Source organism: Myxocyprinus asiaticus, chromosome 4 (genome assembly GCF_019703515.2).
Source record: "Myxocyprinus asiaticus isolate MX2 ecotype Aquarium Trade chromosome 4, UBuf_Myxa_2, whole genome shotgun sequence".
NCBI lineage: Eukaryota > Metazoa > Chordata > Actinopteri > Cypriniformes > Catostomidae > Myxocyprinus > Myxocyprinus asiaticus.
Genome location: NC_059347.1, coordinates 19,560,271 through 19,576,436, shown reverse-complemented (window position 1 = coordinate 19,576,436; position 16,166 = coordinate 19,560,271). Strand labels below are relative to the sequence as shown.

General features: G+C 36.0%; 1 protein-coding gene across 2 annotated transcripts in view; it reads left to right on the top strand.

Moving 5' to 3' along the window:
• The first annotated feature begins 10,545 nt into the window (after nt 1-10,545).
• LOC127440105 (retinoic acid receptor RXR-alpha-B) overlaps nt 10,546-16,166 on the top strand; it is a 103,874-nt gene continuing 98,253 nt past the window's right edge. For both annotated transcript variants that reach the window (XM_051696503.1, XM_051696502.1), the window contains exon 1: nt 10,546-10,734. In XM_051696503.1, coding sequence (XP_051552463.1) covers nt 10,707-10,734 — 28 coding nt within the window. In that variant the 5' untranslated portion in view covers nt 10,546-10,706. The remainder of the gene's footprint in view (nt 10,735-16,166) is intronic.

Sequence of the window (16,166 nt, the reverse complement as noted above, 5' to 3'; positions counted from 1 at the left end):
CTTCAAACTTACTTCTCTGTCTGCTCGTATGAATGTAACACATCATAAGAAAGTATTTCACTGCTGTTCAAATGCACTTTGGATCGCATCATTTATATGTATAAATGTTTTCCATCTGAAAGGACAAAATATTAAATGAAACAAATTACAATAAAATGCAAAATAATCTCTTCAGTAATCAAAATACTTTTTGAATGTAACTGTATTCTAATTACCAATGATTTAAATTGTAACTGTAGTGGAACACAGTTACTTATATTTTGTATGTTAAATACGTAATCCCGTTACATGTATTTCATTACTCCCCAACCCTGGCTGTTAATGTATTATGAGTGTGTAAACAGATGGAACAAAAATCTGCACTGTCTTGACGCAATATTAATGTAAATACAGCTGTTATGTATTATGTGATGTAGACAGAACAAAAATCTTAAAATATCCAATATGTGCCTTATAGACCTGCTGCAGCTGTTATAAGCCTATTTTTAATACTAATCAAGCATCAATAGGCTATTGACAAGACAAAGAGAAAATAACTCACCATCCTATTATACACAACAGCACTGGGACCCATCATTCAGGCACATGGTTTCTCTTACCATTGCTACGCTGATAACACACAACTCTACTTGTCTTTCCAGCCCAACGACACCACAGTGACTGCTCAAATCTCTGCCTGTTTGGCAGACATCTCGGCCTGGATGAAGGAACACCACCTGCAACTTAACCCAGCCAAGACTGAACTCCTTGTCTTTCCAACAAACTCTGCTGTTGAACACAACATCACCGTGCAGTTGGGCGCAACTACAGTAATGCCTTCCAAAACTGTCAGAAATCTAGGGGTAACCATCGATAACCAACTAAATTTCACAGATCACATCTCAAAGACAGCACGATCATGTAGATTTACACTCTACAATATCAGGAAGTTAAGACCCTTCCTCTCTGAACATGCCACACAACTTCAACTTCTAGAATGGACTGCTGTAACGCTCTCATTGCAGGCCTCCCTGCATGTGCAATTAGACCCCTGCAAATGATCCAGAATGCAGCAGCACGTCTGGTCTTTAATGAACCAAAGAGAGTGCATGTTACACCACTCCTTGTCTCTCTTCACTGGCTGCCAGTTAATGTACGTATCAAATTCAAGGCTCTGATGCTGGCATACAGAACAGTCACTGGGTCTGCTCCAGCATACCTAAAATCATTTCTGCAGAGCTACGTGCCCACCAGAAGCCTGCAGTTGGCTAAGGAATGGCACCTTGTTGTACCAACACAAAGAGGCACCAAAACACTTTCCCGGACTTTCGGCTTCATCATACCACGTTGGTGGAATGACCTTCCCAACTCCGTCTGTGAAGCTGACTCACTTTCTGTCTTCAAAAAATGACTAGAAACACATCTTTTCCATGAGCACTTAACCAGTCACTTAAAAAAAAAAAAAACTTGTTGCACTTTAATCTGTTTTGAATGCTATTCTGATGCTAGTGAAACTTTGTAATATGGCACTTTTTGTACCACTGTCTCCTTAAGATAAAAGAGAACTGGCTTTGGATAAAAGCATCTGCCAAATGAATAAATGTAAATGTAAATTTAAATCTTTGGCTGGATAATTTTAGTAGCATTAATAAATTTAAATTAATGGATTAATTGATTGCTTTTCAAATTAAAAGAAATTAAGATCATCAGAAGGTGAGACTTGGCTTTATTGTTATATTTTTGTTCATTCTTATAACAGCAACTTTCTAATTTGCTTGGTTATAGACAAAGCTGTGTGATTTATCTCTAGACGCATGTTGTCATATTTTAAGGCTGGTGTTGTTACATTTTTGTTGTTTTTCTCTCTACTATAATTTTACCTGTGCTTGCATTTCAATTAGTTAAATGGCTTCAGTATGTACAGTACAAGTAGACTATGTAGGCCTATTTGAATGAGTCATATGAATCAGCTTTTTATTTAGTATTTAGTGTATAAATAGGCACTTCAGTGTGATATTTGAGGATGGCTGCTGCAGCACGTATTCATATTATCAGGAATTAATTGAAATATTTGGGACTTGATTTGATGCTGTCACATGATGAAGTAAGATTGGATGACGTCATTGGAACTTGCCATACCTTGGCTTTTGGTGATTTGCCACCATTGGACGTAAGGATGGATGACATAAACCTGTGATTTCACGCCAAATCCGACCTGACAGCTCAAATAACATTTTTTGTATAGGCTTGCCGTAGTGAATCAGGGAAAGGTAAGGACATTGTTTTGAACACTGTTTTTTATGTACTCAATCAATAATTCATTTTTAACCTAAAAAAAAAATAAAAAAATCTTCCACAGTGTAGCTTTAAACCCAAATCTGTTCCATTAATTAAAAGTGCACAAACAAAATATTCAAAACAACAAAAACTTGCTACAATACAAACTAAAGGGTTTCTTAACATGAAAATGAAAATTATATCATAATTTGCTCACCCTCATGTTTTTTAAAAACTACTTTTTATTTGTAGAACACAAAAGCAGTTATTCAGCGGAATGTTCGGGTGATTTTTGAGTAAACAACTGTAAATCAGTGGACTTGGTAAAGCTTTAAATTAAGTTTGTGATATGATGGTTAACAAGGGACAAAATGCCATATTGTGGTTTCTTTTTAACCCACATTCTGTTAAAAATATTTCAGAAAATCAATCTGTCTTTGTATTGATACATGCATCAATGTCTCAGGCTCTTTACATTTAGTTTGGAGGCTTTAAGGTGAACCACTGGTCACATGTGTACTTAAAGTATTTAAGGACAGGTCATTCACATTGCAGACTTGGCACTCATATCATAGAGCCAGGTGGTTTTCTAAGCACCCTCTCCATATGGTGCCCTTTTGTTTGCCTCTGTCCCTCTGTCTTTCCCTTTCAGACTCTCTCTTTCTGCCTTTTACATCTTGAGAAAGTCTTAACTGTTGACAGCTCTTTGAGCAACAGCAGGCTATTGTTGTGAATGTACAGTATATACAGAGAGAGCGAGTGAGCATGGAGAGAGAGTATGTGTGTGCTGGATGCTAATGAAAAGCAGATGTTGTGTCAGTGTCAGAGCCTGTGGTTGTGTATGTGTGTGTTAAGTCCACATTCACACACGTCTGTGGGCATGTGTGGATGTGTGTGTTTACATGTTTGCCCCCCTACTGTCTACTAACCGCTGAGTGCTCTTGGTGTCCCGGCACCTGATAGGACAGCAGTTATTGATAAATAATATGCAGGCTGCATGGTGCAGCCAGCCCAGGGAGTTCATAGTGAGTTGACCATCTGGATACACTGGTGGAGATGCAAACAGGGAGAGAGTGTGCCAAGTTTCTAGGGCTATGGAGAAGTCAGCCACACTTCACTTACTAATTATTCACAGTAGTACATCTTTCAACTCATACTGACTCTCGTTCAGAGGAGCCGGGCCCCAGTACTTTGAACTATGTATTTAATTATCATGCATTTTCCTTTAATCTGAGTAATCTGTGCTCTGCTGGCAAATACACACCCCTTGTAAATGTTTTATGTGCATTTTGATTCTACAGCATAAAGCATGAGTTTTAAATTAATTGTTCACCCCAAAATGAAAATTATGTAATAATTTTTTTCTCCTTATGTTGTTCCAAACTTGTATGCTATTATTTTTTTCTGTGGAACACAATAGAAAAAATTCGGAATTATGTGCTCACTTCTTTTCTCCATGGAACAGCATAGTGACAAAGGCAGTCAGGCTCATACGAGGACAAAAAAAAAAAAAAAAAAAGGAAAGAAAAGAAAAGAAAAGAAAAGAAAAATATTAACCTAAAAATGTGTATCATTAGGAAACATCTAAAATAACTGTCACACTGTCATTTAAGTAAAAAATATTATTTAACTGAATCACTGAATCAACCTAAATACATTAGGCTGTACCAACAAAACGAATTTTAAAGAGATAGTTCACCTAAAAATGAAAATTCTGTTATAACTGACTCACCCTCATGCCATCTCAGATGTGTATGAATTTATTTCTTCTGCAAAACACAAACAAAGATTTTTAGAAGAATATCACACCACTGTATGTCCAAACAATGCAAGTGAATTTTGATTAGACCTTTGTAGCTCCAAAAATCATATAGAAGTAATCCATAAGACTCCAGTGATTAAATCCATATCTTCAGAAGGGATATAATAGGTATGGGTGAGAAACAGAACAATATTTAATTCCTTTTTTACTCTAAATCTCCACTTCAACTTTCACTTTTGATGTAAAAGTGAAAGTGAAAGTGGAGATTTTAAAGTGTGTATATATATATATATATATATATATATATATATATATATATATATATATATATATATATATATATATATATATATATATATATATATATATATATATAAAGGACTTACATTTTTATCTGTCTCTCACCCACACCTATTATATTGCTTCTGAAGATATGGATTTAATCACTGGAATCTTATGGATTACTTCTATGTTTCCTTTATGTGATTTTTGGAGCTTCAAAGGCCTGATCACCATTCACTTGCATTGTATGGGCCTACAAAGCTGAGATATTCTTCTAAAATCTTCATCTCTGTTCTGCTGAAGAAAGAAAGTCACACACTGGGATGGCATGAGGGTGAGTAAATGATGGGAGAATTTTCATTTTGGGTGAACTGTCCCTTTAATGGTTAGATCAGGTAGAAACAGCTCCTTAAGGTTAATTGCAGGTTACCACATTTTACATTGTAGTAGTTCATACAACTCGTACACTATTCCAAGTCTTCTGAAGACTTTTAATAGCTTTGAGACAGAAATAGACAGAAATTGAAGTCGATATTTCCTGAAAGTCTCCCCCTCTGCTGGTGCTCACAAATTTCATTTGCGCTCACATTCATATTCAAATATAGCCAGTTTGAAGGAGGATGTCATTTGAGAGCTGTGTCATAGGGGAAGATTTTTAGTGAATAATGTATCAAATTTTAGTCTGTTCCTCACACAAACTTATTATATAACACCAGAAGACTTGGACTATGGTGCACAAGTAGTTTGGACTACTTTTATGGTGCATTTATGGTGGTTTTTGTACTTTTTGGAGCTTGAAAGCCACTGTCATTGCATGTAAAAGAGGAACTTGTACATACTTTATAATTTCTTCTGTATTCCATGAAGAGTTTGGAACAACATAAGGTTAAATAAATAATGACAGAATTTTCAGTTTTGTGTGAACTATCCCTTTAAATGCAGGTTTCTCTATAATAGTACCTTTAGTTTACCAGTCCAAACATTTGTATTTTTCGTTCATTCCAGAATTATGATGATGAATGCATTGAACAGACATGAAATGACTGATAATTTGTTGCTGTGTTGGACTTGGTGGATTGCCCGTGTGTGAGTGTGTGTCCAGGGGCAAACAGGTCTAATGGGCAGTGCACAGGGGGCTGGAGGGGCATTTCTCTTGAACTGGTGATGGTGGGAGGAAGTGTAAAGATTTATGATGGGGCTAATTGCCCCTCTCTTTCCTCCACTGTGACTGACCAGCAGAGAAAGTGAGACACACTAAATCATCAGCACCGCTGCCACTGAGCCCCTGCACTTGGCGTTGATCTTTAAGAGATCAGTCAGAGAGACTTTAATTTGTCTCTCTGAAAAAGTCACTCTGCAAAAGGGTTTTTGCTTTCCTATTCCTAACCCCAATACCACTGTTTGATGGAAGTTTCTTGTATTGAAGGTTGTGGTGTACTCATTTCAGCTGAGATGTGCCTTTGCCCACACCATCACTGCTAGTAAATCTCTAAAGGAAAACAATTCCTGAGAGTATAGACGTATTGTGACAGAGTAATTACAAAACCTGTAACACCTAAATAATGATGCTATATGAACCATATAAGCAACTGAGGAAAATATAAATGGCACTTTTTCATGGTGCATTGAATTTGACATAATTTACTTTTATTTCCAATTTATTGACAGAAACGGATGGAAGTCATTACAGTGTCTATTTCTGTTTAATTGTTTATTCGTCTTTTTCTTCTTGGCTGCTTTACTCCCTACATCTTTAACTCTACTCTCTTTTCTCTTTCTTTCTCTCTCTCACCAGGGTTGAAGTTAACAGGATAGGGTGACCACTGGGCTGTTTGCAGTTCCTGATCTCTAGTAAGGAATGTGAACCTGAGACTGCCACTGACCAACCTGCGTTCTGCTGTCATGCACAGAGGCTATTTCAAAAGCAATATGCAAATCATATGACATTAATACATTTGTGAACTTTCTTAAATAGTTCAGAATCATCTCAGATGTGTATGTCTTTCTTTCAACCGCTGGACACAAAATGAAGATTTATTAGAAGAATATCTCAGCTGTGTAGGTCTATACAATGCAAGTAAATGTGTGCCAAAATGTTGAAGCTCCAAAATCCACATAAGGACAACATAAAAATACTCCAAATGACTGGTGGTTAAATCCATATCTTCTGAAGCAATATGATAGATGTGGGTGAGAAACAGAACAATAGTAAAAAGCCCTTTTTCCTTCACTTTCACTTTCTCCTTCTGTTTTTGGTGATTCACATCCTTCATGCATATTGCCCCCTACTGGGCAGGGAGGAGAATTTATGATCAAATTATTTAAATATTGACCTGTTTCTCACACACACCTTCATATCGTGTCTGAACACATGGATTTAATAACTGGAGTCATATGGATTACTTTTATGCTCCCTTGATGTTGATTTTGGAGTTTCACAGTTTGGCACCCATTCACTTGCATTATATGGACCAACAGAACTGAGTTATTTCTCTAAAAATCTTTATTTGTATTCTGCAGAAGAAAGAAAGTCATACACATCTGGGATGCCAGGAGGGTGAGAAAATCATGAGAGAATTTTCATTTTTGGGTGAACTATTACTTTAATGGGCTATTTCTGATCTAACCCTTCAAATTAAGTTTTTATTTTAGTGTAATATAATATATTCAGGTTAATTCAGTGTGTTAAGTAATATTCTAACTTGAACATAACCAGTTAATTTAGACGTTGCCATATGAAGCACTTTTTTAAGTTAATTTTTTTCAGAGTAGATTCCCTGTAGTTAATATGCATATGAGCGGAAAGTGCACAATCTGTCTGCATAATCATATCTGGAAAAAAACAACAACAACAAAAAAAACACATGTTGACTGATTGGGCTACAAACATGCATGTCTTTGTGAGGGTGCTTGAACTAAAGAAGAATCGCAATCATTCTTGCGGGGTTTTTTTTTTTTCTCAGAATGGGATTCTGTTTGAAAAGTGAGTATGGACTCCCAATCTCAGCAGCTGTTATTGTAACCCATGACTCTTACCTCATCTGTTTTTACAGCTATGAGTTTGTAGTAGAACTCTAAGAGCTGAACTGTGCCACTTGCTTCAAAAAGCTATTTGACCTCTAAATTCACAATTTAATTAAATCTGAGGCAGCACTGTAAGAAAATCAGACCAAATCCAGCTAATTAAGAGTTTGCTTCAGATATGACCTCATAGCTCTGAATATCAAAAATAGGTGGAATATTGATTTTCTCACTGCCAAGTCTCCAGCCAAAGCTAAAAACTGCTTGCTTGAGTCTTCACATAAAGGGAAGCACATGACATTGACTGCCTGAAGAGATGACAAGAGTATAACAAGATTATAATCACAGTTAAAGTGCACATATTGTTGAAGTGAACATGTAATTAAAGAGGACAATATCATGTTTCAGTGCGTTTAAAATCAGAGCATTGAAGAGTTATGTACTAGGTTAATTTGCATTATGCTTGGAGAAAGGTCCGAAGAATGTATAAATACTCTATCTTAGCTTTACAATTAGTCCACCTCTCTGTCTATATTTTCTATATATATTTACATGTTGATTACTATTTTGTCAGGTTTTAATATACTGTATTAGCATGAAATTAAAATCTTCTTGGAATAATTCAGATTCTCATATAGAAATTATCTCTGTCCTACACAGCAACTAATTTCCCTTTGGCATTTAGTAAACTATATCTATATTCATCTATACATATTCATTCATTTAAATACTCGTTCCATAAAGCTAATTAATGGTTTTGATCTTTAATGTGCCATGTATATTAATGATAAATTCCCTGGAGGATATAGCACCAGTATGCTGATACATACAGTAACATGCATATTCAGTTTTCTTATAGATGGACAACCCTGAGATTGACCATCCTGTCCAATGAGATAAGGGAAAATACTCCAGATTAATGTTTTTAATTCATGTATGCCCCCTTGTGTGAATAAACAGAATTGAAATTTTCATAGTTTTACATTTAAATAAATAAATAAAAATCAATTTAACTTCTCTTCAAAGCTAATCCAAATGGATGTTTTTCATTAACTTAACATTTAAACAATGGTCTTACAATAGAAACACTGCTTAGAGCAGATTTTTTTTGTGTGTGTGTTGCCATCAAAGGAACAAACTTTAAGTCCTACAGGGACTTGGCAATAGACCATTTCAAGGATGTAAACAAAAACAAAGGAATTAGAACGCTACTGGCCTGGGAGCACTTCCGGTATCTTTATTGGATCCTTACTGTAAATAAGGCTCTGAGTTAACATATTTTCTCAAAGAACATCAAACGTTAGGATTTCTTTTTTTATGTTCCTAATCTGTAAGTCATTTTGGATAAATGTGTCTGCTAAATGACTGAATGTAATAGGAAATAAATTGTGCAGTTTCATTCATTATAATGGGAGTGATCTATAGTCACTTTTAGAGCTCTACCAATCAAACTCACGATTAGTTGGCAAAAAATGTCTTCACCTACCAGAGATAAAATGTGTTACAGTTTACAGTACTGCACGTTTCCATTTGTGGATGCTTTTTCTGATATGTAAACACTTTAATTTCCATTAGTTCCAGGCATCCAGGGAGCATCCAGCCACTGAACAATATGGTCCATATTTAAATAATGACATTTTATGGCAATTGTTTTAACGTTAGTAACGTTAATTGTGTTAAAGTCACTATGAATGAAGCTGACGGTCACTTCTATTAAAATAAATGGTAGAAATCGGAACGCCCAATAGTCAATGGATGTAGAAAGGAAGTCCCGCCTTACAGGTAATCATCTTTTAGATACAGACATCGCATGTCAATTAACTCGAGAATGCGCATGCGCATTAGCTATACAAACTAGGGAAATTTTTTTTTTTTTTTTTTTATTTATTTTTTTTTTGCATAAGAAAGAAGCACAATTTATGATACCAGCATTGTCAGATTTTACTGCTGATTTGAAATATGTTCTTTGATCGTAATCTTGACCAACTGTTTTTGAGATTTCGCTCTTTCCCCATTCAAGTAGATAGGAGTTGCACTGGCATGCTGATTGTTTACCTAGAAAAATAGTTCCGCATGAGCGTTCCAAAGACAGCCCCCGAAGAACTGACTTGCTAAAAATATTCTGATGAAGCGCTTTCCCCTGTTGTTTTGATTGAGTTTGACAACTAGTAGGAAATATTAAAGGAACAAAGATGTTACTTCCTTAAACCAACAAATAGTTCTTAAAATGGTCTATAATCAGGATTGGGGAGTAATGGAATACATGTAATGGGATTACATATTTAAAATACAAAATATAAGTAACTGTAATCATTGGTAATTAGAATACAGTTACATTCAAAAAGTATTTTGATTACTGAAGAGATTACTTTGCATTTTATTGTCATTTGTTTCATTTAATATTTAGTCCTTTCAGATGGAAAACATTTATACATATAAATGATGCGATCCAAAGTGCATTTGAACAGCGGTGAAACACTTTCTTATGATGTGTTACATTCATACGAGCAGACAGAGAAGTAAGTTTGAAGTAAGTTTGGAGCAGAAGAAATAGAAATAAACCTTGTGTAAATTGTCAGCTTTACACAAAGATAAAATGCTATTTCTAGCCATTTTACATGCACGTTACCAGAAACAATCATATTTTTTTATCAAGAAAATTCACGTTGGATCATAATTATTTTTTTTCTAGTAAGACCTTTGATATTAGTGCAAAAATCATATTCTTGATAATAATTTTTTTATTGTTTTCCTGTAAAAATATCTGAAATCCTTTAAACAAGATCAATTTGATGTTTCTTGTTTTAGAAACAACACTGCATAAGATATTTAGTTTTTTCAGAGAATGTATTTTTAACATGTGTATTTTGTCTTACTGTACTGACAGAGTTTTTATAGTTAAAACAAGTGAAAAAATCTACCAGTGCTGAAGAAGTAATCCAAAGTATTTAGAATATGTTACTGACCTTGAGTAATCTAACAGAATACGTTACAAATTACATTTTACAGCATGTATTCTGTAATCTGTAGTGGAATACATTTCAAAAGTAACCCTCCCAACCCTGATCTGTGTATAATGCCAGTCCTACATCATAGCACTCGACTATTTTGTGTCGCTGCATAAGTACTGCCTACGAGAGTCCCCCTTGGTGGGGTCCCTTTGGTGAGGCAGTACTTGATAGCTGAAGGAATACAGAGGGGTGTGAGTGAGCGCACTCGCAGAGTTGGAAACTGGATGGAGCCGATAGAAGTAGCTAGTTTAGTTATATTAAGTGGATTTTGACAGCGGATCGATTTTGACGGCGTTTCTTACTGGATCTTAAAGTGTGCCTGTTGGGAAAAACACGTTGTTATCTACAAGTAACATAAGCTGGCATGTGCTAATATGGAAACCAAACCTTTCTTGTCTCTAGGTGAGTTCCACTCTTGGAAAATATGGTTTCTATTATCATAACGTCATTGTCATGCAGGGGTTCGAGACATCTGTTAGTTTTTGCATCAGAACTACTGAACGAAACGATATCATACAACGTCTTTCGCTCACATGTGTTGGCGCTCCTTAAACGTGTTTTCCTTAAAATAATCTAATTAATAATTTTTTTCGGAGCCTACACAGTGTTCAAGAAATGTTTATAGTAAGCAAGCAAATAAGGAGTCATTAGTAATAGTGATGAGGATTGTCATCATTATTATTATTAGTTTATATCTTCGTTGTTGTTGTTGATGATGATGATGATGATGATGATGATATTATCACATTATCTTCACTGTTGCTAGACCAGTTAAGCCCAGGTGTATGACTAATTAATGAGGCAAACTTGCTGATAACTTAAATCAAACAGTGCTCTTTTTCTTCAGTTGTGCGCTGTCACATTCATCACTCTCAAGGGGCCGTTCAGACCGAACACGTTCTTGCGCTAAGAATAGAACAGTACGCAGGTGTCTCGAGGCGCGGTTTTTTTATTTATTGACGTTCGTTTTAAATTGACACGTCGTCTTAAAACGCGGTACTCTTGCTCGAGACGCTGACAAATCATCGAGTCGCGGCTCAACGCCACTAACCTACGATTAGCGCATGTTTTCATTGAAAAAGTACTGTGTGCGAAGTGAACAGCACTTAAGCGCGCAACAATCGATGTCACTTCAAGAGTTTTCTGAGCCACTTCAAAAGGCGGTACACCGAGCTCTGGGTGACTGAGATTTGAAGACTTGGATCGCTCGGATTTATCGGGTTCTTTCTATTTCTCTTAGTTATTCTGTGATAAAGAGCGAGTTAGCACTGTTCTTACCTGAACACCTCTTACACCACATCAGCCTCTGTCAGATTTCTCTGAAAAGAAGTAGGCTTGGTTGGAAAATCAATGCTTGGCAATGCTGAGCAATAATATAACAGTAGCCCATAGGATTTGGAAATTCAAAACGTATGTTACATGTGATGGTACAGAAGATATTGTGTAAACTTGCACGGTTTTGCCGCAGTATTCAATTTCCTACCCACTTATTTATAAAATCCTCTTCTGTATTGAAAACATAATGTAAACACCAATTCTTTGGGTGTAATGTGCCTAGTTTTACTGGCATTTTAAAGGCTGCTCTCTGTAGGTCACTGGAGACCACAATCTTTCCCTGGAGCGTCCCAAGTCCATGAGCGTTATTAAGCAATAGAGGGTCCCATTGTAAGAAGGTCCGTCTGTGGTGGTGAGGGGGTGCCGGACCACCCCAATAAAACAGACCCAGTTTGGTTTATGACGGAGCAGTTTTGTGTTTCTGGGGAGGTGATTGGTCCTTTGTGAATGTCTGCAGCTGTCAGTTTTATAAGAGTGGCTTTAAAGGGAAAGTTAATTGCTAAAAGTGACAGCGTCTCACAGACACCCTCAAGCCAGTGTCTGTCTCCAAATCAAAAGAAATGAGGGCCCATTCTAGACAGGGCAACACAGAGAGGGCTAAACTGCACTTGAGAAAGTTCACTTGAAGTGTCAGGTGACAAACACGCACACACACACGCGCGCACGCACTTACTGGAGGGAGAGTGTGTGTTTAGGTCTTCTCTTGTTACACTGTTGTACAAGCTGTTGCAATTTAAGCATCAGCTTTTAAAACCTTTTGAGAATGATGAAAGATGGCTCAGGTGACAGGCAGGGGTCTTGAATTGGCTTAAAAGCTTCCCTGTTAATAATTTGCTCTATGTACTGTATGCATGTTTCCTTGATAAAGGTAACTCTGCACCTTGTACTATGGACCTGGCTGTTTGGTTGCATACATTTAGAATAAGGAAAGTTTTAGTTTACAATGTACAGTGGGATCCACAATTCTGAGACCACATTGAAAATGTTGCATTTTTTCATTTAAGTCATAGGATTTTGAGAAATGTAAAACAATAAAAACGTAAGACATAAAATGAAGAAAAAAATATTTAAGATTCTGCACTATTTACTAAGCAAATTTAAGCAAATTTGGAACGTTGATCCTTTGTACAGATGGTCAGATTTTCTTGCTTCCATTGAAGCACATAAGATGCTCATTGGAACATTGTCAAATGATGCTGGGATAACATGGATTATCAGGTTATGCACAAACTTGTGGAGTCTATGCCAGCTCAAGTGCATGATCTCATGCATGTAAAAGGGGGACAAATACTTTGAAATGCATGTAAATGTTTTCAGTTATGCTTTTCACTCATTGTTATGCTATTAATGTAATTTCTAATTTAAAAAAAAATGTATTGTACATAAGCTGGATTGAAAGAGCCTTCTTAATCATGCTATTTGGCTACTAATGTAATATGTTTTCTTTTTCCTTTGAAGTCATCAAGGCAACATTTCAGTAAAATTCCAAATACCAGCCATTAACAACTTGTTTTTGAGAGTTTGAGCTTGGTTTAGACCAGTCCTGTTTTGTTTTTTTACCTTTGGTGCTGTGTTAATGGGATTACACTTGACGATATGCATTGTAATTCAGTTTTAAGTTAATGGATTTGAAGAATCTTAATAATGTACAACGCCTCTCCCATCTCCACTTTCCATCTTTACGGCATTATAAGTACCATGTCATTTAGAGTGTGTAGGGTGTGTTTGTGAGTGTGTGTAGCCAGACTGAAGACTCCTCTGACCACCCAATGCTGCACATTGTCTAGAGTGACTCAGGTCATCGCCAGTGTAATGACCTAATATGTTTAAGTCTGTGTCTATCTTTGTTTTTGAGTGGTGCGACAGACAATTTAATGAGAGGGCCAGCTGTCTTATTACCAGGTGCAAACTTGTGAGGTCAGCTTCTTCACTGGACATGACAGACACTGAACTAATATTTGGAAACTGACCTCTGCCTTTACCACCACAGTGGCCTGTCTACCTTTCATTGTATTCAGCACTATTTTTTCTTTCTTGCCTTTATACAGGTAATCAACGATTGCTGTGTTATATGTGGAAAGTAGGGTAAAATGCATACTGTAACTGAAATATTCCGAAATCAATTGCAATTGTATTGAACCAAATCGAAATCTGAGTCAAATCTAGAGCTTGTGAATCAGAATCGAATTCGGAAATCTTTATAAATAAATAACCAGCCCTAGTGGATAGGGGTGGGAATCAAAAGTTAACTGGTGATATGATATTATATATATATTTAGGTCACAATCTGATATTATTGTGATTCTTTATTTTTGGTGGATTGCATTTCAAAACTACGATATATTGTGATATTTCACTCAATGTTTCTCATTCGTCTTCATTGGAGAACAGTTACCAAATCACCAAATGCATTATTAAATTAATATAAAAGTGCCAGTATACAAAACAAGACGAGTTTATTTCCTAATATCCATGTACAGTACAATGCAAAGCTATAAGCATATAAGAACATAATGGCTCCCTATTTCTGTGGTTAGGTCAATGTAGCTAGTCTTTCTAAAAATAAATGATTGTATTTATGAATACAATAGTAGCCTGAGCACTTTAAAATCATTATTTATTACAACACAGTTTCAATACACAAAGTATAATAGTTTTCACCAGAAAGGTTAGCAATATGATACTAACGTTTTTGTCAAAATACCTCTGTTAATGTTACTACTGTAAAATTGTAATACATTTTAGTAACGGTGGGTGATTATCTGTAAAGCATGATAACTGCACCTTCTAAGGGACTGATGCTGATTTCCTTGATCGATTTGGCAAAGATAAATAATGTTTCCCATCACCATAATGTGAAAAAATGTAAATTATACTATTGATACTTGGCCTGCAAATATCGATACAATATCACAAGGAACAATATCACGATATTTCGATATTTTTCCCCACCTCTACTAGTTGATAGACTGATATATTAAATCAATAATCCATGATAGTCATCCGTTACAGTGATTTTAACATGGTTAAGGGGTGTGGCTTATTGCTTTCATAAAATGAAACATAATTATTATGATAACAGACACCAGTGTTCAATAAACAGTTACATTTATCATTAATGATTATTGGAATAAATAGGCTATTTGTTTTGCCAAATAATATAGTTCACTATCCTAATTGGCTGTTTGCAGTTGCCAAGCAACATAGCATTTGGTGCATTAATAAAGAATGTGTGGTCACAGGAGTGCATTTTTAATATTTTTACAACAGCTTCAAACGTGGCTCGTCCAATTAGAATTTAAAGTCGGAACTATCCATTTTATAAATGCCTATTATGATTAACAGAAGTGGTCATTTGGCCAAGTGTCATTTCCAAAATACTGTATATCAGCAGCCTTGTCAATGGATAATTATATTTTCTGCTTTAAAATATTTTTGTGAATTTTCAGTAAGAATTTGTAAAATACGTTTACTACACAATCTTTTTTGCTCTCTTTAAATTGTGATATATACCTGTGTCTACAGTATACAGTGTCATTATATTGGCCATCAACCACCCTGCTGTCTTTGTATCTGCATCACCACCATTAAAAAACCCATATCAATAACGTTTCATGAGTACTGATGGTCTCATCACTCGGGCGCTTCACTGTGTGTATCACTCCGCTTGTGTTCATGCCATTCTAAACTAAAGTGTTAGAGCAGTGCAGATGTATTTAGAGATATGTCTCTTTTCTCTTTACATCTTTAAATTTGTGACATTACATATTTTAGCTAACAGGTGGAGGCAAAAGACTATTTATGTGTGTAATATGAGCCAGTTGGTGACGTGAAGTGAGTCAGCGTCACTCAGTGTTTACATTCAGCAGCACACCGGCTTTAAACTAACAACTTCAGGATTAAGGCTCATCACAGCTGAGAGACACAACTGACTGATAAATTACACAAACTCAAGGCACTTACCTCTTACCGGATTTTCCACATTGGAGAGGACAAAATGGCAGAGGAGATTGCGGTTCCTATAGTGAAAGACTCTTGCGCACCAGCTACTGCGAAATAGGGAGGAATACCCCCGCTTGGATGGCTATTTTTCCACTGAGAAAATAGGATTTCACAAAAATGACATTATCTTCAGAAAGCTGACTAACAGACTACAGCATCATCAGCAGGTGATCGCACACGCTCCATCTCTCTCCCTCTCACTCTCTCTCTCACACACACACATGTTGGTGCAGCTATCATTATGAGGACTCTCCATAGATATAATGATTTTTATACTGTACGAACTACAGATTCTATCCCCTAACCCTACCCCTAAACCTAACCCTCAAAAAAAACTTTATGCATTTTTTCATTTTCAATAAAACATCGTTTAGTATGTTTTTTAAGCGATTTGAATTATGGGGACACTAGAAATGTCTTCATAAACCACATTTATAGCATAAAACCCTTGTAATTACCAGTTTGTAAACTAAATAAAAGTCCTCGTAAACCACTTA